Raw genomic sequence first — 25,665 nt, 5'->3', positions numbered from 1 at the left:
ATGATTCCTTTCGCAGGTTCCTGAACGCTGTTCTGATGTTCGCCAGCCTCGCATATGCCGCAGACGTTATTTTCTTTATGTGGGCTTCAGGAGACAGGTTTGATGTGATATCAACTCCTAGATCTTTCTGTCCGTTTCATTAAGTACTTCATCTCCTTTTCTGTATCCTGTGTCTGGCCTCCTGTTTCCATTGCCTAGTTTCATTACTTGGCATTTACTTGGGTTGAGCTTCAACAGCCATTTGTTGGACCATTCACTCAGTCTGTCTAGGTCATCTTGTAGCCTCCTACTGTCATCCTCAGTTTCATTTCTCCTCATAATTTTTGCATCATCGGCAAACATTGAGAGAAACGATTCTATACCCTCTTGGAGATCATTTACATATATCAGAAATCGTATAGGTCCAAGGACTGACCCCTGTGGGACTCCACTCGTAACGTCTCGCCAATCTGAGACCTCACCCCTCACACTGACTCGTTGTCTCCTGTTGCTTAGGTACTTCTTAATCCAATGGAGTACCTTCCCTTTCACATAATCCTGCATCTCCAGCTTTTTCACTAGCCTCTTGTGTGGTACTGTATCAAAAGTTTTCTGACAATTGAAAAATATACAGTATGCCCACTCTTCTTTTTCTTGCCTTATTTTTGTTGCCTGGTCGTAGAATTTAAGTAACCCTGTGAGGCAGGACCTGCCATCCCTGAACCTATGTTGATGTTGTGTTACAAAGTTCTTTCGCTCCAGATGCTCCACTAGCTTTCTTCGCACAATCTTCTCTATCAGCTTGCATGGTATGCAGGTTAGGGACACTGGCCTGTAGTTCAGTACCTCTTGTCTATCCCCTTTCTTGCATATTGGGACTACGTTAGCTGCTTTCCAAATATCTGGTAGTTATCCTGTTGCCAGTGATTTGTTATACACTATGGAGAGTGGTAGGCACAGTTTTTCTGCCTCTTTCTTTAGTATCCAAGGGGAGATTCCATCTGGGGCTATAGCCTTTGTCACATCCAACTCTAGTAAACACTTCCTTACTTCCCCTCTGGTAATCTCAAACTCTTCCAGTGGTTCCTGGTTAGCTATTCCCTCTCTTATCTCTCGAATTTCTCCTTGTTCAAAGGTGAAGACCTCCTGGAATTTCTTAATCAGTTCCTCACACACTTCTTTGTCGTTTGTGTTTGCGTGTGTGTTTTTTACTATTCCTGTCACATCTAAGTGTGTAATTACCAAAGTGTAGTTACAGGATGAGAGCTATGCTCGTGGTGTCCCGTCTTCCCAGCACTCTTTGTCATATAATGCTTTGAAACTACTGACGGTCTTGGCCTCCACCACCTTCTCACCTAACTTGTTCCAACCGTCTACCACTCTGTTTGCGAAAGTAAATTTTCCTATATTTCTTCGGCATCTGTGTTTAGCTAGTTTAAATCTATGACCTCTTGTTCTTAAAGTTCCAAGTCTCAGGAAATCTTCCCTATCGATTTCATCAGTTCCTGTTATATTTTGTATATAGTGATCATATCACCTCTTTTTCTTCTGTCTTCTAGTTTTGGCATGTTTAATGCCTCTAACCTCTCCTCGTAGCTCTTGCCCTTCAGTTCTGGGAGTCACTTAGTTGCATGTCTTTGCACCTTTTCCAGTTTGTTGATGTGCTTCTTAAGATATGGGTACCACACAACCGCTACATATTCTAGCTTTGGCCTAACAAAAGTCCTGAACAATTTCTTTAGTATATCGCCATCCATGTATTTAAAAGCAAATCTGAAGTTAGAAAACGTGGCATAGACTCCTCGCACAATATTCTTTATGTGGTCCTCAGGTGATAGTTTTCTATCTAGAACCACCCCTAGATCTCTTTCTTTATCAGAATTGTTTAAAGATTTCTCACATAATATATAGGTTGTGAGGGGTCTATGTTCTCCTATTCCACATTCCATAACATGGCATTTACTAACATTAAATTCCATTTGCCGAGTGGTGCTCCATATACTTATTTTGTCCAGGTCATCTTGAAGAGCATGACAATCATCTAAGTTTCTTATCCTTCCTATTATCTTAGCATTATCAGCAAACATGTTCTTATAATTCTGTGTACCAACTGGTAGGTCATTTATGTAGACAATAAACATCACTGGTGCAAGAACTGAACCCTCTGTGGTACTCCACTTGTGACATTTCTCCTGTCCGATACATTGCCTCTGATCACTGCCCTCATTTTTCTATCAGTCAGAAAATTTTTCATTCATGTTAGAAGCTTACCTGTCACACCTAAAACTGTTTCCAGTTTCCAGAACAACCTCTTATGTGGAACTCTGTCGAAAGCATTTTTTAGGTCCAGATAAATGCAGTCAACCCAACCATCTCTTTCCTGTAATATCTATGTTGGTCGATCATAGAAACTGAGTTATTTCGATACATAGGATCTTCAAGATCGAAAACCATACTGTCTGTCTGATATTATATAATTTCTCTCCAGGTGTTCTACCCATTTAGTTTTAATTATTTTTTTCCAATATTTTGACTATTACACTTGTCAATGATACCGGTCTATAATTAAGGGGGTCTTCCCTGCTTCCACTTTTGTAGATTGGAACTATGTTAGCCTTTTTCCACACATCACCTACAACTCCTGTAAACAGGGATGCCTGAAAAATCAGTTGAAGTGGAATTATGAGCTCAGGTGCACATTCTCCCAGAACAAATGGTGAAATTCCATCTGAACCAACTGTTTTGTTCTTATTTAGCTCCTTTAGCATTTTTTTCACTTCGTCTCTAGACACCTCTATGTGCTCTATGTTGTTCACTGGAATTCTTATTGTGTGTGTGTGTGTGTGTGTGTGTGTGTGTGTGTGTGTGTGTGTGTGTGTGTGTGTGTGTGTGTGCGTGTGTGTGTGTGTGTGTGTGTGTGTGTACTCACCTATATGTACTCACCTATATGTGCTTGCAGGATCGAGCATTGACTCTTGGATCCCGCCTTTCTAGCTATCGGTTGTTTACAGCAATGACTCCTGTCCCATTTCCCTATCATACCTAGTTTTAAAAGTATGAATAGTATTTGCTTCCACAACCTGTTCCCCAAGTGCATTCCATTTTTCTACTACTCTCACGCTAAAAGAAAACTTCCTAACATCTCTGTGACTCATCTGAGTTTCCAGTTTCCACCCATGTCCCCTCGTTCTGTTATTATTACGTGTGAACATTTCATCTATTTCCACTTTGTCAATTCCCCTGAGTATTTTATATGTCCCTATCATATCTCCTCTCTCCCTTCTTTTCTCTAGTGTCGTAAGGTTCAGTTCCTTCAGCCGCTCTTCATATCCCATCCCTCGTAGCTCTGGGACAAGCCTCGTCGCAAACCTCTGAACCTTCTCCAGTTTCTTTATGTGTTTCTTCAGGTGGGGGCTCCATGATGGCGCGGCATACTCTAAGACGGGTCTCACGTAGGCAGTGTAAAGCGCCCTAAAAGCTTCCTCATTTAGGTTTCTGAATGAAGTTCTAATTTTCGCCAGTGTAGAGTACGCTGCTGTCGTTATCCTATTTATATGCGCCTCAGGAGTTAGATTAGGTGTCACATCCACTCCCAGGTCTCTTTCTCGAAACGTTACAGGTAGGCTGTTCCCCTTCATTGTGTACTGTCCCTTTGGTCTCCTGTCACCTGATCCCATTTCCATAACTTTACATTTACTGGTGTTAAACTCCAGTAGCCATTTCCCTGACCATCTCTGCAGCCTGTTTAAGTCCTCTTGGAGGATCCTACAATCCTCGTCTGTCACAACTCTTCTCATTAATTTTGCGTCATCTGCAAACATTGACATGTATGATTCCACTCCTGTAAACATATCATTTACGTAAATTAGAAAGAGGATTGGTCCCAGCACCGATCCTTGAGGTACTCCACTTGTTACTGTTCGCCAGTCCGACTTTTCGCCCCTTACCATTACCCTCTGGCTCCTTCCTGTTAGGTAGTTCTTCACCCATACTAGGGCCTTTCCGCTTACTCCTGCCTGCCTCTCAAGTTTGTATAGCAGTCTCATGTGCGGTACCGTATCAAAGGCCTTTTGGCAGTCAAGAAATATGCAGTCTGCCCAGCCTTCTCTGTCCTGCCTTATCCTTGTTACTTTATGTGTGTGTGTGTGTGTGTGTGTGTGTGTGTGTGTGTGTGTGTGTGTGTGTACTCACCTAGTTGTACTCACCTAGTTGTGTCTGCATTGACTCTTGGATCCCGCCTTTCGAGCATCGGTTGTTTACAACAATGACTCCTGTCTCATTTCCCTATCATACCTGGTTTTAAAATTATGAATAGTATTTGCTTCCACAACCTGTTCCTGAAGTGCATTCCATTTTCCCACTACTCTCACGCTAAAAGAAAACTTCCTAGCATTTCTGTGACTCATCTGAGTTTCAAGCTTCCATCCATGTCCCCTCGTTCTCTTACTATTCCGTGTGAACATTTCGTCTATGTCCACTCTGTCAATCCCTCTGAGTATCTTATACGTTCCTATCATGTCCCCCCTCTCCCTTCTTCTTTCTAGTGTCGTAAGGCACAGTTCCCTCAGCCGCTCCTCATACCCCATCCCTCGTAGTTTTGGGACGAGTCTCGTTGCAAACCTCTGAAGCTTTTCCAGTTTCATTATATGCTTCTTCAGATGGGGACTCCATGATGAGGCGGCATTTTAGCATCGTCTGCAAACATTGAGAGAAATGAATCGATACCCTCTGGGAGATCATTTACATATATCTGAAACAAAATAGGACCGAGTACAGAGCCTTGTGGGACTCCACTGGTGACTTCATGCCAATTGGAGGTCTCACCCCTCACCGTAACTCTCTGCTTCCTATTGCTTAGATACTCCCTTATCCACTGGAGCACCTTACCAGCTACACCTGCCTGTCTCTCCAGCTTATGTACCAGCCTCTTATGCGGTACTATGTCAAAGGCTTTCCGACAATCCAAGAAAATGCAGTCCACCCAGCCCTCTCTTTCTTGCTTAATCTTTGTCACCTGATCGTAGAATTCTATCAAGCCTGTAAGGCAAGATTTACCCTCCCTGAACCCATGTTGGCGATTTGTCACGAAGTCCCTTCTCTCCAGATGTGTTACCAGGATTTTTCTCATGATCTTCTCCATCACCTTGCATGGTATACAAGTCAAGGACACTGGCCTGTAGTTCAGTGCCTCTTGCCTGTCGCCCTTTTTGTATATTGGGACCACATTCGCTGTCTTCCATATTTCTGGTAGGTCTCCCATCTCCAGTGACTTACTATACACTATGGAGAGTGGCAAGCAAAGTGCCTCTGCACACTCTTTCAGTATCCATGGTGAGATCCCATCTGGACCAACAGCCTTTCTAACATCCAGATCCAGCAGGTGTCTCTTGACCTCCTCTCTCGTAATTTCGAACTCTTCCAAGGCCGCCTGGTTTACCTCCCTTTCTCCTAGCACAGTGACCTCACCATGTTCTATTGTGAAGACCTCCTGGAACCTCTTGTTGAGTTCTTCACACACCTCTCTGTCATTCTCTGTATACCTGTCCTCGCCTGTTCGAAGTTTCAATACCTGTTCTTTCACTGTTGTTTTCCTTCTGATGTGACTGTGGAGTAGCTTTGGTTCGGTCTTGGCTTTGTTTGCTATATCATTTTCAAAACTTTTCTCTGCTTCTCTTCTCACCCTGACGTACTCATTCCTGGTTCTCTGGTATCTCTCTCTGTTTTCTGGTGTTCTGTTATTCCGGAAGTTCCTCCACACCCTTTTGTTCAGTTTCTTCGCTTCCATACATGCCCTATTATACCATGGATTCTTCTGGTGCTTCTCGGATTTTTACTTTGGGCCGGGATGAACCTGTTTACTGCCTCCTGACACTTTTGGGTAACATAGTCCATCATACCCTGAACAGACTTATCTCTGAGGTCTGTGTCCCAAGGTATTTCACTTAGGAAACTTCTCATCTGTTCATAATTTCCCTTTCGGTATGCCAGCCTTTTGATTCCTAGTTCTTTTTTGGGGGAGATAAGTCCTAGCTCTACCAGGTACTCAAAATTCAATACACTGTGGTCACTCATTCCCAAGGGCGCTTCCATCTTAACTTCTCTTATATCCCATTCATTTAGGGTAAATATCAAATCAAGCATTGCTGGTTCGTTTTCTCCTCTCATTCTTGTTGGTTCTTTGATGTGCTGGCTAAGAAAGTTTCTTGTTGCCACGTCCAGCGTCTTAGCCCTCCATGTTTCTGGTCCTCCATGCTGGTCTCTGTTCTTCCAATCTATCTTCCCATGGTTGAAGTCTCCCATAATTAGTAGTCCAGATCCATTCCTGCTAGCAACAGAAGCTGCTCTTTCTATTATGTTAATGGTGGCCATGTTGTTTCTATCATATTCCTGTCTAGGTCTTCTGTCATTTGGTGGTGGATTATAAATGACTACGACTATAATTTTTTTCCCTCCATTTGTTACGGTACCTGCTATGTAGTCACTGAAACCTTCACAGCCCTGAATATCCATCTCCTCAAAATCCCCTTCCTATTCTTACCAGCAGAGATACACCACCCCCACCTCTTCCTTCCCTCTCTTTCCTCATAACATAATAGTCCTGTGGGAACACTGCGTTTGTTATCGTTTTCGTGATCTTTGTTTCTGTGAGGGCTATTATGTCTGGGTTTTCCTCTAGTACCCGTTCTCCAAGCTCATTTGCTTTATTTGTAATTCCATCTATGTTAGTGTACATCGCTTTGAGGCTCACTTTCTTCTGTCCCTTCTCAAATCGCCTCCTTGGTGAGTGTTCTGCTGGTGGGGGAGGCTGTTCCATGGGTGTGAGGACCTGTGAGGTGGATAACAGGGTCTCAGAGGATACTGGGATGAGGGGCGGGGGATCCAGTGAAGGGGGAAGGACAGGGAGGGTATGGGGTGAAAAAGGAAGGAGGACGGGAAGGAAAGGGGGGAGGGAGGACTCGGGAGGAGGGGAGGGGTAGAAGGGTGGGGATTAGGTGTGAGGGGGAGGGAGATTTGGCTGAACATTTGAGTGGGGGCAGGGAGGGTTTGGGGTAGGGGGGTTTTCTATGCAGAGGAGGGAGGCGGGGTTGTCCTCCCTTCTGGTGTTACTGGGTCGCTGGTTGTGGGTTCCCCCCTCGCTTCTGGGGGTGTTGTGTTGGGAGCTGTGACTTTCTGGTTTTCCCCTCTCGCCCTGCGCCTCTTCCTTGCTTCTAACGCCACGGCTCTCTCCTGCCTTGTCATGTCTCTCTGGAGGAATACATTTTTGAATTTTCCCACGTTTTTCAGGGAGCTCTTCCTTGATAGAATCTTCTCCTTTGTGCTCTCGCTTGCAAACACTATCTTTATCATTCGGTCTCTGTCTTTGTTGTACCAAACTAGCCTGACAACCTTCTCAATGCTATGCTCAGCCCCTTCCATGTCTATAGTGCCTTTAGTACTTCATTCACTGCTGCTTTGTCCTTGTCATTCCACTCTGTCCTATTTGTGCCTTCCTGCTCTTTAATACCCACAGCAACCACTGATCTGTTCCTTTCCAGTAGTTGGCTAGTGGAGCGTGCCGCCTCCTGTGAGGTGGCTGCTTTCATGGCCACCTCCATCACTGCAGTCATTACTTCACAGTTATTTTTTTTTAGTATTTCCGCAAATGTTGCTTTTATTGTGGTATTCTCATCCAAAAAACTATTACCACCTTCTCCCTGGATGGTTTTCTGATTCTCAGCCTCGATATCATTCTCTTTGAGGGCTCTAATCTCCTCCTTTGCTGCTGTCAGCTCTCTTTTCAGATTGCTTATTTCGTTCTTCATTTCCTGCATCATTTCCTGCATCTCACTCTTGAAGTCCTCCAGAAACTGGGCGAACATTTCCTTCATTTCGTCACCTTGGCTCTTCCCTGTTCACCTGGTACCTCTGGCCGCCATGCTTAACCCTGTTCCTATAGTTGTACCGTGATAGGATTTGTCAGGAGGGCAGAACGGGATGGGGGAGGGAGGGAGAGAGAGAGAGGAAGAGAGAGAGAGAGAGAGAGAGAGAGAAGGGAGTGATAAAGGGAGAGATAAATGGGTGGGTGGGGGGGATCCGACCCTTTCACTGAAGTGAGAAGAAAGTGGGAGGGGAGGGGAGGGGGAGGAGATGGAGAGAGAGGAGAGGGAGAGAGATGGAGAGGGAGAGAGCGGGTGAGGGAGAGAACGGGTGAGGGAGAGAGGGGGGAGGTGTGTGTGTATATGTGTGTGTGTGTGTGTGTGTGTGTGTGTGTGTGTGGGCAGAGAGGGAGGGTGGAAGGAAAGAGAGGGAGAGAGAGAGAGAGAGAGAGAGAGAGAGAGAGAGAGAGAGAGAGAGAGAGAGAGAGAGAGAGAGAGAGAGAGAGAGAGAGAGAGAGAGAGAGAGAGAGAGAGAGGGAGAGCAGGAGAGAGATAGAGAGTGGGAGAGAGAGAGAGTGGGAGAGAGGGAGTGAGAGAGGGAGAGAGGGGGGAGAGACTGGGGAGGGGAAGAGTGTGTGTATGGGCGATGCGGGGGACTGGGAGTGGGGGGGGGGGCGGAGATGGCGACCAGGTCAGGTCAGGTCAGATGGGGGGGGATAGTAAGGTCCTGATCTCAGGTGATAATGCCTTTTCCCCTGACTAAACGATTGTGTGTGTGTGTGTGTGTGTGTGTGCGTGTGTGCGTGTTTGTGTGTGGCTGTTTTCGCGTGTGCACACTTGTGTGCGTGTATACGTACGTGGGCGGGCGTGCGTGTATGTGTCAAGATATCCCTTATGCGTTACCTCTGCCTAAATGAGCCATCCTGAGATTTTTAAATATATATGATATCCTGAACAAGAATTTGATAATATTTTACCTCAATCTGTAAACCTGATTAATTGACTAGAGAGGGGGTACACACCAGACTCCTCCAGCTCACACAACCAGATGAGTAAGGACGATGTATGATGACGATGGTTATCCATCGTTGTCTCCCACTAGGTGATTCACTAAGTACTTATAGATTGATGAGGTCGGTTCTTCTCTGTCTACACAAAGCTCTGGAGTCAGTCACTGTCATTCCACTCTGTCCTATTTGAGCCTTCCTGCTCTTTAATACCCACAGCAACCACTGATCTGTTCCTTTCCAGCAGTTGGCTAGTGGAGTGTGCCGCCTCCTGTGAGGTGGCTGCTTTCATGGCCACCTCCATCACTGCAGTCATTACTTCAGAGTTATTTTTTTTTAGTATTTCCGCAAATGTTGCTTTTATTGTGGCATTCTAATCCAAAAAACTATTACCACCTTCTCCCTGGATGGTTTTCTGATTCTCAGCCTCGATACCATTCTCTTTGAGGACTCTAATCTCCTCCTTTGCTGCTGTCAGCTCTCTTTTCAAGGTTGCTTATTTCGTTCTTCATTTCCTGCATCATTTCTTGCATCTCACTCTTGATGTCCTCCAGAAACTGGGTGAACATTTCCTTCATTTCGTCACCTTGGCTCTTCCCTGTTCCCCTGGTACCTCTGGCTGCCATGCTTGACCCTGTTCCTATAGTTGTACCATGATAGGATTTGTCAGGAGGGCAGAGCGGGATGGGGAAGGGAGGGAGAGAGAGAGAGGAAGAGAGAGAGAGGAAGAGAGAGAGAAAGAGAGAGTAGGGAGTGATAAAGAGAGAGATAAATGGGTGGGTGGGGGGATCCGACCCTTCCACTGAAGTGAGAAGAAAGTAGAAGGGGAGGGGGGGAGAAGATGGAGAGAGAGGCGGGAGGGAGAGAGGGAGAGAGAGGAGCGGGAGAGAGAACGGGTGAGGGAGAGAGGGGGGGGGGGAGGTGTATGTGTGTGTGTGTGTGTGTGTGTGTGTGTGTGTGTGTGTGTCTGTGTGTGTGTGTGTGTGTGTGTGTACTCACCTAATTGTGCTTGCGGGGGTTGAGCTTTTGTTGTTTGGTCCCGCCTCTCAACAGTCAATCAACTGGTGTACAGATTCCTGAGCCTACTGGGCTCCATCATATATACATATGAAACTGTGTATTGAGTCAGCCTCCACCACTTCACTACCTACTGCATTTCATTTATTAACTTCTCTGACACTGAAAAAATTCTTTCTAATGTCTCTGTGGCTCATCTGGGTACTAAGTTTCCATTTGTGTCCCCTTGTTCATGTCCCACCCATGCTGAAGAGTTTGTCTTTGCCCACCATTTCAATTCAACCTGGGAATTTTGTAGGTGGTTGTCATGTCTCCCCTTACTCTTCTGTTTTCGAGGAACGTGAGGTTCAGCCCCTTTAGCCTTTCCTTGTACCTCATACCTCTCAGTTCCGGGACGAGCCTGTCTATCATATGTGTGTGTGTGTGTGTGTGTGTGTGTGTGTGTGTGTGTGTGTGTGTGTGTGTGTGTGTGTGTGTGTGTGTGTGTGTGTGTGTGTGTGTGTGTGAGTGTGTGTGTGTGTGTGTGTGTGTGTGTGTGTGTGTGTGTGTATGTGTGTTTGTGTGTGTGTGTACTCACTTAATTGTGCTTGCAGGGGTTGAACTCTGGCTCTTTGGTTCTTCCTCTCAACCGTCAATCAACTGGTGTACAGATTCCTGAGCTTACTGGGCCATGTTATATCTATATTTGAAACCGTGTATGGAGTAAGCCTCCACCACATCACTGCTAATGCATTCCACCTGTTAACTACTCTGATACTGAAAAAGTTCTTTCTAACGTCCCTGTGGCTCATTTGGGTACTCAGTTTCTACCTGTGTCCCCTTTGTTCGCGTACCACCCGTGTTAAATAGTATATTCTTATCTACCCTGTCAATTCCTATGGGAATTTGTAGATGGTGATCATGTTTTCCCTTACTCTTCTGTCTTCAGGTGTCGTGAGATGCATATCACGCAGCCTATCTTCATAACTCATGCCTTTTAGTTCTGGGACTAGCCTAGAGGCATAATTCTGAACTTTTTCCAGCTTCGTCTTGTGCATGACAAGGTACGGGCTCCATTCTGGGGCCGCATACTTCAGAAGTTGTCTTACATATGTGGTATACAAGGTTCTAAATGATTCCTTATACAGGTTCCTAAAGGCAGTTCTGCAGATGTAATTCATTTTATGTGTGCTTCAGGAAACAGGTTTGGTTTGATATCAACTCCTAGATCTTTCTCTCTGTCGGTTTCATGACGTACTTCATTTCCTGTTCTGTATCCTGTGTCTGGCCTCCTGTTTCCACCGCCTAGTTTTATTACCTTGCATTTTCTTGGGTTGAACTTTAGTAGCCATATGTTGGACCATTCATTCAGTCTATCTAGGTCATCTTGCAGCCTTCTACTATCATCCTCTGTTTCAATCCTCCTCATAATTTTGGCATCATCAGCAAACAGTGCGAGGAACGATTCTATACCCTCTGGGAGATCATTTACATATATTAGAAACAGTATGGGTCCTAGGTCTGACCTCTGTGGGACTCCACTGGTGACGTCTCGCCAATCTGAGACCTCACCCCTCACACTGACTCGTTGTCTTCTGTGCTTAGGTATTCTCCTATCCAATGGAGTACTTTCCCTTTCACTCCTGCCTGCATCTCCAGCTTTTTTACTAGCCTCTTGTGTAGTACTTTATCAAAAAGTTTCTGGCAATCTAAAAATATGCAGTCTGCCCGTTCCTCTCTCTCTTGCCTGATTTTTGTCGCCTGGTCGTACAATTCATTTAATCCTGTGAGGCAGGACTTGCCTTGCCCGAATCCATGCTGATGCTGGGTTACAAAGTTCTTTCGCTCCAGATGTTCCACTAGCTTTTTTCGCACAATCTTCTGCATGGTATGCTGGTTAGGGACACTGGCTTGTTGTTCAGTGCCTCCTGTCTATCCCCCTTCTTGCATATACGGGACTACTGTGTGGGTGTGTGTGTGTGTATAGGTGTGATTTGTGCTTAGTGGATCATGCTGTTTGCTCTGGAACCCCGCATTTCTAACAGTCGGTTGTCGAACGTACTGACTTTCGACCTATTTCTCTCTTATCATACTAAATATATCTCGTGCTCTTTCTCTCTCTCTCTCTCTCTCTCTCTCTCTCTCTCTCTCTCTCTCTCTCTCTCTCTCTCTCTCTCTCTCTCTCTCTCTCTCTCTCTCTCTCTCTCTCTCTCTCTCTCTCTCTCTCTCTCTCTCTCTCTCTCTCTCTCTCTCTCTCTCTCTCTCTCTCTCTCTCTCTCTCTCTCTCTCTCTCTCTCTCTCTCTCTCTCTCTCTCTCTCTCTCTCTCTCTCTCTCTCTCTCTCTCTCTCTTTCTCTCTCTCTCTCTCTCTCTACCTCCCTCCTCTTCACCTTTAGCTACAACATTTTAACTTAGCGCACCTCGCACTGCACCTTGGACAGCATTAAACACGTTATGAGGGGACTCATTATAACATAATGAGTCCCCTGCTGAATGTTGCAGATTAGGATGCTATTGAGCGCACGATCCGCAATGATTAAGCACTCCTCTCCGCCATCATCAGTAATCCCTCACCTGATGATTCCTTCAAGATTATGCCCAAGATTGTAATTGAGATTGCAGCGACACTTATCAGGGTCACTTCCTTCCTTCCTTCCTTTCTTCCTTCCCAGCAAATTAATTCATCCACCCTTCTTCCCTTTCTTCTTTTTATTACCACTCACAATTACTGATGTAATCCTCATCATTACTCTGGACAGAATTTGTATTAAATATTTTCAGTTTACTGAATGTCTTGATGGATAATAACTTGTTCGGATACAATAAATCTCTTCGATTATTTTAGTTAAGACACAGCGCTGTATGATGCCCGGTGCTGATGGCATGAGTAACGACTTCGTTCCTGGTGTATGTAGTCATTAAGATAGTATGAGTTTGATTATATTTATTCATACATCGGCCTACATTTAAATATCTCGGCTGAAAATAGTTTTTGAAAAAAAAGAACTCTTAACCGAATATTTGGGTGGAAAGCTTGAAGCATGTTGAGGATTGAGCAAGATTGAGGGCGGCAGCTGCATATGTAGCGTGCAGGCAAGTGACCCGGGGCAGGCCAGTGTCCCGGGGCAGGCCAGTGTCCCGGGGCAGGCTGGTGTCCTGGGGCTGGCCAGTGTCCCGGGGAAGGCCAGTATCCCAGGGAAGGCTTGTGTCCCAGGGCAGGCTGGTGTCCCAGGGCAGGCTGGTGTCCCAGGGCAGGCTGGTGTCCCAGGGCAGGCTGGTGTCCCAGGGCAGGCTGGTGTCCCAGGGCAGGCCAGTGTCCCGGGGCAGGCCAGTGTCCCGGGGCAGGCTGGTGTCCTGGGGCTGGCCAGTGTCCCGGGGAAGGCCAGTATCCCAGGGAAGGCTTGTGTCCCAGGGCAGGCTGGTGTCCAAGGGCAGGCTGGTGTCCCAGGGCAGGCTGGTGTCCCAGGGCAGGCTGGTGTCCCAGGGCAGGCTGGTGTCCCAGGGCAGGCCAGTGTCCCGGGGCAGGCCAGTGTCCCGGGGCAGGCTGGTGTCCTGGGGCTGGCCAGTGTCCCGGGGAAGGCCAGTATCCCAGGGAAGGCTTGTGTCCCAGGGCAGGCAGGTGTCCCAGGGCAGGCTGGTGTCCCAGGGCAGGCTGGTGTCCCAGGGCAGGCTGGTGTCCTAGGGCAGGCTGGTGTCCCAGGGCAGGCCAGTGTCCCGGGGCAGGCTGGTGTCCCAATGCAGGCCAATGTCCCGGGGCAGGCCAGTGTCCCGAGGCAGGCTGGGGGTCCCGGGGCAGGCTGGTGTCCCGGTGCAGGTCAGTGTCCCGGGGCAGGCCAGTGGTATGGGGCAGGCTGGTGTCCCGGGGCAGGCCAGTATCCAGGGGCAGGCTGGTGTCCCGGTGCAAGCAGTGTCCCGGGGCAGGCTAGTGTCCCGGGGCAGGCTGGTGTCCCGCGGTAGGTCAGTGTCCCGGGGCAGGCCAGTGTCCCAGGACAGGCCAATGTCCCGAGGCAGGCCAGTGTCCCGGGGCAGGCCAGTGTCCCAGGCCAGGCTGGTCTCCCAGGGCAGGCCGGTGTCCCAGGGCAGGCCAGTGTCCCGGGGCAGGCCAGTGTCCCGGGGCAGGCTGGTGTCCCGGGGCAGGCCAGTATCCAGGGGCCGGCTGGTGTCCCGGTGCAAGTCAGTGTCCCAGGGCAGGCCAGTGTCCCGGATCAGGCTGGTGTCCCGGGCCAGGCCAGTGTCCAGGGGCAGGCCAGTTACGCTGGGCAGATCAGTGTCAAAGGGCAGGCCGGTGTCCCAGGGCAGGCTTGTGTCCCAGGGCAGGTCAGTGTCCCGGGGCAGGCCAGTGTCCCAGGGCAGGCCGGTGTCTCAGGGTGTTACGGCCCTCTCGGGTCGCAACCAGGTTCTTACTCTGATGTTGCTAGAGGAAGGGTATCCGGCCCCAAGCTAGTAGTGGCTTTCAAGGGAAGAGATCCGTAACGCAAGTAAATTAAAGGGGAAGGGAAATAAAGTAAAAAACTTAATAATATAATTACCGTCACCAATAAATATATATATAAAAGGTTACACAAGGGGGGGGTATAAACACTGTTATCTACAAAGTAGTCTTCTTCTGAAGACGAAGAGTGTTCTACGGTGCTCACGATGCTAAGCTCTTGGTGCTCTTGTGGCATTACGATGAATCCTTTGATCCGCTCGAGTCTACCCTGGCCACAGGCCAGCCAAATCACAGTTCCACTGGGGGCACCGTCGTGGAGGCCATCAACCACAAGTCCAGCCGGTAGCTGGCAGGTTCTAATCAGCGACGCTGGTTAGGCCACCCCACGATCGATACTAAGGTCGCGAACCCTAGTCAGGAGCCTCGTGTGATCCCACAGACCACTCTCCTTGCCACAACACCCCAGTGGTTAAGCGACTCCACCAGTCAGTCCCGGGTACTACAATCCCTCAACTGCCACATCACAGGCAGGGTAACACCACAGTGTTCATCGGGGGGGCGACTCACAGCTGCTGCAGCAAACACTTGGAGACAAGTCGGCTGCCTTGGGTAGACTGATCCACTGTCCGATTCAGCAGTCCCAGGTCGACTCTGTAATCAGACACGTCATCAGTAATAGACACACTCTAGGGCACGTCACTTACCGGCTCAGACCCAAACGCCCACCTATCCACTCCCTAGATGGCGTTGCTGTCTGAGCGCCACCTCACCAGAGGTCAGCAGCGGCTGTGTTATGAGCTGATTAGGACGGGAAACTAGCCCTTGTGGCTGGTATTTCCTGTCCTCACTTGATGGCGCCGTCCATTTGGAGAGGGTTTCGGGAGCTGACCCACAGATGGCGTGGTCGTCACTGCTCCGTGCTCGGACGTTGGGCTCGGGTCCGTAACACCTCCCCACCAAAAAGAATTTGGTTTGGGGTTCTAAAAAGAGAAACACAAACCAAATTAGTACGGGGGCACAACTCCAAATGGACTCACGTACACTATAAACTGGAGTGATGAGGCTGTCTTGTCCACAGATCTGTACTACTGGGGAACTCTCGCACAAAGGAAACTTGCAGATGTAAGACAATGACCTGCCTGATGTACTTTTCCACACCTCCGCCGAGATGTTAATCCGGAGCATAATCTCACCTCTCTCGAGTAAGGATTGGTGTAGACACGATCTGGGGCGACTCGACACTTACCTGTGTCGTGGCACCGATGATGGCTGGTCACAGACGGCATTTCTAGTACCGGTCCGGTAGTCCTTCGGGGAGACGGGAACCTGGAATACAGGGGTCTGATAATTTAGAGTAACAGCGATAGTTAAATCAGTACTCACAGCATACTCCTCTACTAGGCCCACACCTAGTCTCAACAGGGCTGCTCGTACATCGAGGATGGCATTTGCTCTGCCACCGTCAGGTCGACCAACGTTCTGTATAACGCTGCATTTAGGCTCAGCAATCACGCGGGGGGTGTCAACCTGTTGGAAACAGTCACTCATATTATCATCTCTCGTACCTCCTGTATCTACCATCACCTTCCAGGTCCCTTCTTCGACTGCAACACTCACTGTGCACGTCTCCAATCCCTGGGACCTCTTCACGATGTTCATGGGAGCCATCATCTGTCGGGTCGTCCACTGGTCCTTACTGAGAACACACACGAGAATAAAACAAAATACCGCTAAGAGACATGGGGCCCACTGAGGGATAAGCTTCTTGAGCCTGTAATGTCCATAGCCGGCTACATCCATTAGCCTGGTTTGGACCAAAGAGGGCACTAAAACCTTCGCACATACCTCACATACCTCCGACGTCTGGGGAATCTCTGGCCGGTTCAAAGAACGCTGTGCTTTGCCATACCGCAAGTACTCATCTGCCTTTGCTCCAGACTCGTTGGTATCCGTGGGTCCTTGTACACGAGACCTCTCTTCTCGCTCAGTCTCTTCTGCCATCGTAACCTCATGTTCCTTATCGGGAGAAGAATCTGGAGACTCTGCTAGAGAACTGTAGACTCTGTCATCAATCTGTAGGCGAGAGGAAGGATTAAACATTTTATTTTCCGGGTCTGTTCGTACCTGGATATTACCAACGCCTGCCGTTACCTCGGACCTTGCTGTTCTGGCTGACTCGTCCGCGACCTTGGGATGATTGTTGCTCCAATCTGTCACCAAGTCGTTGGCTAGTATCACGTCAATCCCAGCTATAGGGAGGGTATCGACTACTGTCAACGCACATGTGCCGCTGAAGTAAGGCGAGTCGAGATGTATCGGCACTAAGGGGGCGACATACTGCGTCCTGGGAAACCCAACCAGGATAACCTTTTGTCTCCCGTCTACTCTCACTCTCTCGGGTAACGAGTCTCTCACGATCAGGGACTGGGCTGCTCCACTATCTCTGAGCACTACTACTGATCTACCAGTATGATCACTCGTTACATACCCGCTTGAAGTGTGAGGGGAAAACAATCTTAGTCCTTCCTGAGTAGTCATAGACTGGCTTCCTTCTGGTGGTGTTACACAGCTCATCAACATCACCTCCCTACGAGCGCCGCTACCTCTTCTGCCTGGGCACATAGCAGCTACATGCCCTTTCTGCCCACAAGTCCAGCACACCATATTCCTCCTCGGACTCCGGTGTTTAGGACTGCTAGGACTAGTCCTTCGAGGGCTACTTGCGGGCGTCTTCTCAGCGCTTCGTGGGACGGGTCTCTCCTCTTCCTGATGAGGTTTGTCAAACCGGCATTGGTAATTCCTCGGGACGTACTTAGCAGAAGGCCTGTGCGTCAGGATGTATTCCTTAGCCATGGTGGCTGCCGCACTCAAGGTTTCTACCTGTTGTTCCTCTAAGTACGTCTTCAGGTCTCCAGACAAACAATCCTTGAAGTCCTCTAACAGTATGAGCTGCTCGAGGTCTTCTTTGGTCTCCACCTTTCGAGAGGCACACCATTCCTGGAAAAGTCGCTCCTTGATAGTGGCGAATTCGGTGAAAGTGTGCTCTGAGGTCTTTTTCAGGTTCCTGAACTTCTGCATGTAAGCCTCAGGTACCAATTGGTACGCCATGAGCACGACCTTCTTCACCTTGTCATAATCGCCGGAGTCGTCAAGGGACAACGGGGAGTAAGCGATTTGGGCCTTCCCAGTCAAGACTGACTGTATCATGATGGCCCAATTCTCCCTTGGCCACTCCAAAGAGGCCGCGACTTTCTCGAAGGCCGCGAAGAACTTCGACACTTCCTTCTCATTGAATTTGGGGACCATTTTGATGTTCCTCACCGGATCGAAAATACTTGTTTCCATTCTTTGCCTCCCACCACCTAACCGCAATACTTCAAGTTCATGTTGTCTCTGTCTTTCTTTTTCTTCTCTCTCTCTCGCTGTTTCTCTTCTCTTTCTCGTTCTTCTTTTTCTCGTTTCTCTTCTCTTCCTCGCTCTTCTCTTTCTCTTTCTCGTTTCTCTTCTCTTTCTCGCTGTTCTTTTCTTCCTTCTAATTCTAAACGCCTCATCTCCAATTCCTTTTCTAGTCTCTCTCTTTCCATTTCTAATTTCTTATCTTCTCTCTCTCGCTTTCTCTTCTCTCTCTTTAGCGATTTCTAGCTTTTTCCATTCTATTTCACGGTGGATCTCTAGTTCACGCATTTTCACAGTAAGTAAACTTATATCCAGTTCACTCTCATCACTTTCGACATCACTGCTCTTACCTTCCTTATCAGTGGAAGCCATTTCCTCACCTTCTTTTATACTATGTGCTTCACTTTCCTTTTTCTCCTCGGCCTTCAAGTGTTTGTGAACCTTGGACAAGATCTCCACACGGAATCACTGGCACGTATCTTGATCTCCAGGTAGGCACTTACTAGTACGAGTTCCTGTTTCCCCAGATATTTTAATCTGGCAAGACAGTCCTCCCTGTTCAGAAAGGCCTGAACATCATCTAGATCATCGATGGTCGCTTTTTCTGCCATTGTCACAGATGGAACACTTAGCACTTAACACACCGCTTCACTTTAGCACTTAACGCACCGAGCACTGTTCTACGTCAATATTGCACTTTATCGCACCAAACACTGCACTTGCCAATATTGCACGTAATTACTCCGGGCACCGCGCTACACAATATTGCACTTAATCACAGCGAGCAAATCACTCTACAATATTGCACTGAACCACACCGAGCTCCGCACTACACAATATTGCACTTAATCACAGTGAACACCGCACTGCACAATATTGCACTTAGTCACTCCGAGCACCGCACAGGACGTATAACGTCCTAATAGTCACACACAGGGGGAATTATTTACAGGGATTACGCCACTTCACCACCCCTGTCAAACATACTTGACAAGGGGTCGGATCCTGCTGGGGATGCCAATTATGTTACGGTCCTCTCGGGTCGCAACCGGGTTCTTACTCTGATGTTGCTAGAGGAAAGGTATCCGGCCCCAAGCTAGTAGTGGCTTTCAAGGGATGAGATCCGTAATGCAAGTAAATTAAAGGGGAAGGGAAATAAAGTAAAAAACTTAATAATATAATAACTGTCACCAATAAATATATATATAAAAGGTTACACAAGGGGGGGGGTATAAACACTGTTATCTACAAAGTAGTCTTCTTCTGAAGACGCGGAGTGTTCTACGGTGCTCACGATGCTAAGCTCTTGGTGCTCTTGTGGCCTTACGATGAATCCTTTGATCCGCTCGAGTCTACCCTGGCCACAGGCCAGCCAAATCACAGTTCCACTGGGGGCACCGTCCTGGAGGCCATCAACCACAAGTCCAGCCGGTAGCTGGCAGGTTCTAATCAGCGACGCTGGTTAGGCCACCCCGCGATCGATACTAAGGTCGCGAACCCTAGTCAGGAGCCTCGTGTGATCCCACAGACCACTCTCCTTGCCACAACACCCCAGTGGTTAAGCGTATCCACCAGTCAGTCCAGGGTACTACAATCCCTCAACTGCCACGTCACAGGCAGGGTAACACCACAGTGTTCATCCGGGGGGCGACTCACAGCTGCTGCAGCAAACACTTGGAGACAAGTCGGCTGCCTTGGGTAGACTGATCCACTGTCCGATTCAGCAGTCCCAGGTCAACTCTGTAATCAGACACGTCATCAGTAATAGAGACACTCTAGGGCACGTCACTTACCGGCTCAGACCCAAACGCCCACCTATCCACTCCCTAGATGGCATTGCTGTCTGAGCGCCACCTCACCAGAGGTCAGCAGCGGCTGTGTTATGAGCTGATTAGGACGGGAAACTAGCCCTTGTGGCTGGTATTTCCTGTCCTCACTTGATGGCGCCGTCCATTTGGAGAGGGTTTCGGGAGCTGACCCACAGATGGCGTGGTCGTCACTGCTCCGTGCTCGGACGTTGGGCTCGGGTCCGTAACACAGGGCAGGCTGGTGTACAGGGGCAGGCTGGTGTCCCGGGGCAGGCCGGTGTCCCAGGGCAGGCTGGTGTCTGAGGGCAGGCCAGTGTCCCGGGGCAGGCTGGTGTCCCAATGCAGGCCAATGTCCCCTCATTGGTTCTTTCGAAGAGGATGCAGGAATTGCCGGTGTTCCTCCCTTAAGGCATCATTCTGAACACAGCACCACCTTGTCCTGACGCTCTCTGTGCTCATTCAGCTAAATTGAGTAGAGAGCGTCGTGCTGGTTAGACTACTCAACTGCTTCACCTCCTGCTTCATCTACGACGGCGGTCGCAGCAGAATCCGACCGAAGTCGTCGCTCGAAGGGGAGAAAGACATTGAGTACAGTGGGTAGAGATCGGGGATAAGGGTAATTTGTATATGAGCAGTGAAAGACTTGTGGATCCCATACCAGTGTTTATAGACGTTCTAATTCCTGCTAGTGCTCTGTAGCAGTCGATGGGAATGAGGAAATTCTTGTCAGGGCTAAAGGCAGATTTCCCATGTTTGTGTAAGACACTAAATGTTGGGTGCATCACCGGGTACGAACGTTCTACTTCACCACAGTGGGTCGGGGGATCGAAACCGAGCCGCGCGCGCGTGTGTGTGTGTGTGTGTGTGTGTGGGAGGGTTCGAAAGACGCGTCAAACCATTGTATTTAAGATACCTCGTGAGGATCGCTCTATCCATCTCCACTGCCAGGGGCTGTGGGTGGCCTCTGATGTATGGTAATTGTGTAAGTGTGTGAGGCCGGCTGTATAAATGAGTAAGTTCTTATGTGCATATTTCTGGTGATTCATTATTCACTAAAGCCTGAATTAAAGGTCAGGTGTCAGCCGCATTGTCACACAACACATGTAGAGGTGAAGTGAAGTGTGGACGAGGAGATAATCACCCTTGTTGACATCTTGTCAGTCCAGAGGGATTTATGTCTTGTGTACACAGACATACATTGTGTGTGTGTGAGTGTAGTTACACACGGGAACATAGTTTACATAGATTAGCCAAGGACTGAGAAGGATGTCCATGTAATATTTTATATTCCATTCTGGTAGAATTGTGATAATTCAATCATTGTTGTTGATTTTTATTACTATGTACTATAATCTTGCAGTTGTGGAATTCCAGTACTGAGCTCTCAGGTTTGTGTCAGTGTGTAACGTCAGGGATTCCTGGCAATTGTTCATTGTGGAGTAATACCAGATTGTGGTGTTAATTTCTTGTTTTGTTCGCAGGGCCGTGACAAGTGTGATATATATATATATATATATATATATATATATATATATATATATATATATATATATATATATATATATATATATATATATATATATATATATATATGTCGTACCTAGTAGCCAGAACGCACTTCTCAGCCTACTATGCAAGGCCCGATTTGCCTAATAAGCCAAGTTTTCATAAATTAATTGTTTTTCGGCTACCTAACCTAACCTAACCTATAAAGATAGGTTAGGTTAGGTTAGGTAGGGTTGGTTAGGTTCGGTCATATATCTACGTTAATTTTAACTCCAATAAAAAAAAATTGACCTCAGACATAATGAAGTGGGTAGCTTTATCATTTCATAAGAAAAAAATTAGAGAAAATATATTAATTCAGGAAAACTTGGCTTATTAGGCAAATCGGGCCTTGCATAGTAGGATGAGAAGTGCGTTCTGGCTACTAGGTACGACATATATATATATGTCGTACCTAGTAGCCAGAACGCACTTCTCAGCCTACTATGCAGGGCCCGATTTGCCTAATAAGCCAAGTTTTCATGAATTATTTGTTTTTCGACTACCTAACCTACCTAACCTTATCTAACCTAACTTTTTCGGCTACCTAACCCAACCTAACCTATAAAGATAGGTTAGGTTAGGTTAGGTAGGGTTGGTTAGGTTCGGTCATATATCTACGTTAATTTTAACTCCAATAAAAAAAAGTTGACCTCATACATAATGAAATGGGTAGCTTTATCATTTCATAAGAAAAAAATTAGAGAAAATATATTAATTCAGGAAAACTTGGCTTATTAGGCAAATCGGGCCTTGCATAGTAGGCTGAGAAGTGCGTTCTGGCTACTAGGTACGACATATATATATATATATATATATATATATATATATATATATATATATATATATATATATATATATATATATATATATATATATGTCGTACCTAATAGCCAGAACGCACTTCTCAGCCTACTATGCAAGGCCCGATTCGCCTAATAAGCCAAGTTTTCCTGAATTAATATATTTTTTCTAATTTTTTTCTTATGAAATGATAAAGCTACCCATTTCATTATGTATGAGGCCAATTTTTTCTATTGGAGTTAAAATTAACGTAGATATATGACCGAACCTAACCAACCTTACCTAACCTAACCTAACCTATCTCTATCGGTTAGGTTAGGTTAGGTAGCAGAAAAAGTAAGGTTAGGTTAGGTTAGGTAGGTTAGGTTGTCGAAAAAACATTAATTCATGAAACTTGGCTTATTAGGCAAATTGGGCCATGCATAGTTGGCTGAGAAGTGCGTTCTGGCTATTAGGTACGACATATATATATATATATATATATATATATATATATATATATATATATATATATATATATATATATATATATATATATATATATATATATATATATATATATATATATATATATATATATATATATATATATATATGTATATATATATATATATTAGTATATTTGGTAGCAGTCTTTCCTGTAGACATATATTATTTTATATGACCGAAAAAGTAAGATTAATAATTCTAACACGAATTTTCTCAATCTTTCGTACATTACGCTTCACTGTTGGGGGTAAATCAAAAATCAATTCTCCAAAATTCATTTTTATTTCTAGTCTGACGTGACACGGGCGCGTTTCGTAAAACTTATTACATTTTCAAAGACTTTAGTTCACAAATACACAACTGAATAGAACTTACGTATCTCCGATTTTATATCTACATTTGAGTGAGGTGGAAGGGGTGATGTGGCATTAACACAAGACAGAACAAAATGTGGTATTAATAGGGTATTAATTTCATCAACACAAGACAGAACAAGGGTATTAATAGGGTATTAATTTCATCAACACAAGACAGAACACGAAACAATGGATATTGAATAGAAGTGTTTGTAGAAAGCCTATTGGTCCATATTTCTTGATGCTTCTATATTGGAGCGGAGTCTTGAGGTGGGTAGAATATAGTTGTGCAATAATTGGCTGTTGATTGCTGGTGTTGACTTCTTGATGTGTAGTGCCTCGCAAACGTCAAGCCGCCTGCTATCGCTGTATCTATCGATGATTTCTGTGTTGCTTGCAAAGATTTCTCTGATGATGGTTTGGTTGTGGGAAGACATTATATGTTCCTTAATGGAGCCCTGTTGCTTATGCATCGTTAATCGCCTGGAAAGAGATGTAGTTGTCTTGCCTATATACTGAGTCTCCACCTGCCAAAGATTATTGGGGAATATAATCCTGGATACGCGCATGGAAATGTTAAGACACATAAGCCTGGAAACCCACTTCGGCCAATTATCAGCCAGATACCCACACCCACGTACAGACTGGCGAAGCGACTCAACGGCTTGCTGACTCCTTATGTCCCTTGCGCCTTTAGCCTGAAGTCTCCAAAGGAATTTGTTGACTTGCTGCGGGGAACATGGGCCACAGGGATAAGAGCCTTGTTGGACGTAGAATCACTGTTTACCAACGTACCTCTGGATGAAACAATCAGCATGATATCGGACAGAGTGTATCGTGATATGGCCTGTACTTCTCTTGACATACCAGAAATCATTCTAAGGAAACTACTCTAATGTGTAATGTAAACTACTGGAAAATGAGTAATGTGGGTTACTCAGTTTCCACCTGTGTCCCCTTGTTCGCGTCCCACCAGTGTTTAATAGTTTATCCTTGTTTACCCGTCGATTCCCTTGAGGATTTTGTAGGTTGTGATCATGTCTCCCTTTACTCTTCCGTCTTCCAGTGTCGTAAGGTGCATTTCCCGCAGCCTTTCCTCGTAACTCATGCCTCTTAGTTCTGGTACTATTCTAGTGGCATACCTTTCGACTTTTTCAAGCTTCGTCTTGTGCTTGACAAGGTACGGGCTCCATGCTGGAGCCGCATACTCCAGAATTGGTCTTACATATATGGTGTACAAGATTCTGAATGATTCCTTTCGCAGGTTCCTGAACGCTGTTCTGATGTTCGCCAGCCTCGCATATGCCGCAGACGTTATTTTCTTTATGTGGGCTTCAGGAGACAGGTTTGATGTGATATCAACTCCTAGATCTTTCTGTCCGTTTCATTAATTACTTCATCTCCTTTTCTGTATCCTGTGTCTGGCCTCCTGTTTCCATTGCCTAGTTTCATTACTTGGCATTTACTTGGGTTGAGCTTCAACAGCCATTTGTTGGACCATTCACTCAGTCTGTCTAGGTCATCTTGTAGCCTCCTACTGTCATCCTCAGTTTCATTCCTCCTCATAATTTTTGCATCATCGGCAAACATTGAGAGAAACGATTCTATACCCTCTTGGAGATCATTTACATATATCAGAAATCGTATAGGTCCAAGGACTGACCCCTGTGGGACTCCACTCGTAACGTCTCGCCAATCTGAGACCTCACCCCTCACACTGACTCGTTGTCTCCTGTTGCTTAGGTACTTCTTAATCCAATGGAGTACCTTCCCTTTCACATAATCCTGCATCTCCAGCTTTTTCACTAGCCTCTTGTGTGGTACTGTATCAAAAGTTTTCTGACAATTGAAAAATATACAGTATGCCCACTCTTCTTTTTCTTGCCTTATTTTTGTTGCCTGGTCGTAGAATTTAAGTAACCCTGTGAGGCAGGACCTGCCATCCCTGAACCTATGTTGATGTTGTGTTACAAAGTTCTTTCGCTCCAGATGCTCCACTAGCTTTCTTCGCACAATCTTCTCTATCAGCTTGCATGGTATGCAGGTTAGGGACACTGGCCTGTAGTTCAGTACCTCTTGTCTATCCCCTTTCTTGCATATTGGGACTACGTTAGCTGCTTTCCAAATATCTGGTAGTTATCCTGTTGCCAGTGATTTGTTATACACTATGGAGAGTGGTAGGCACAGTTTTTCTGCCTCTTTCTTAGTATCCAAGGGGAGATTCCATCTGGGGCTATAGCCTTTGTCACATCCAACTCTAGTAAACACTTCCTTACTTCCCCTCTGGTAATCTCAAACTCTTCCAGTGGTTCCTGGTTAGCTATTCCCTCTCTTATCTCTCGAATTTCTCCTTGTTCAAAGGTGAAGACCTCCTGGAATTTCTTAATCAGTTCCTCACACACTTCTTTGTCGTTTGTGTTTGCGTGTGTGTTTTTTACTATTCCTGTCACATCTAAGTGTGTAATTACCAAAGTGTAGTTACAGGATGAGAGCTATGCTCGTGGTGTCCCGTCTTCCCAGCACTCTTTGTCATATAATGCTTTGAAAACTACTGACGGTCTTGGCCTCCACCACCTTCTCACCTAACTTGTTCCAACCGTCTACCACTCTGTTTGCGAAAGTAAATTTTCCTATATTTCTTCGGCATCTGTGTTTAGCTAGTTTAAATCTATGACCTCTTGTTCTTAAAGTTCCAAGTCTCAGGAAATCTTCCCTATCGATTTCATCAGTTCCTGTTATATTTTGTATATAGTGATCATATCACCTCTTTTTCTTCTGTCTTTCTAGTTTTGGCATGTTTAATGCCTCTAACCTCTCCTCGTAGCTCTTGCCCTTCAGTTCTGGGAGTCACTTAGTTGCATGTCTTTGCACCTTTTCCAGTTTGTTGATGTGCTTCTTAAGATATGGGTACCACACAACCGCTACATATTCTAGCTTTGGCCTAACAAAAGTCCTGAACAATTCTTTAGTATATCGCCATCCATGTATTTAAAAGCAA

At 46.3% G+C, this 25,665-nt stretch overlaps 1 protein-coding gene across 1 annotated transcript in view; it reads right to left on the bottom strand.

The window, feature by feature from the left end:
- Window positions 1-12,248: 12,248 nt before the first annotated feature.
- LOC138350331 (myb-like protein X) overlaps window positions 12,249-25,665 on the bottom strand; it is a 165,753-nt gene continuing 152,336 nt past the window's right edge. Inside the window, exons 8-10 of the mRNA XM_069300957.1 lie at window positions 17,960-18,106; window positions 16,124-16,342; window positions 12,249-12,269 (exon numbers count right to left, since the gene is read on the bottom strand). Coding sequence (XP_069157058.1) covers window positions 12,249-12,269; window positions 16,124-16,342; window positions 17,960-18,106 — 387 coding nt within the window. The remainder of the gene's footprint in view (window positions 12,270-16,123; window positions 16,343-17,959; window positions 18,107-25,665) is intronic.

This window comes from Procambarus clarkii, chromosome 45 (genome assembly GCF_040958095.1).
Source record: "Procambarus clarkii isolate CNS0578487 chromosome 45, FALCON_Pclarkii_2.0, whole genome shotgun sequence".
Taxonomy (NCBI): domain Eukaryota; kingdom Metazoa; phylum Arthropoda; class Malacostraca; order Decapoda; family Cambaridae; genus Procambarus; species Procambarus clarkii.
The sequence above is the reverse complement of the archived record's forward strand: the minus strand, read 5'-3'. Positions and strand labels throughout refer to the sequence as shown.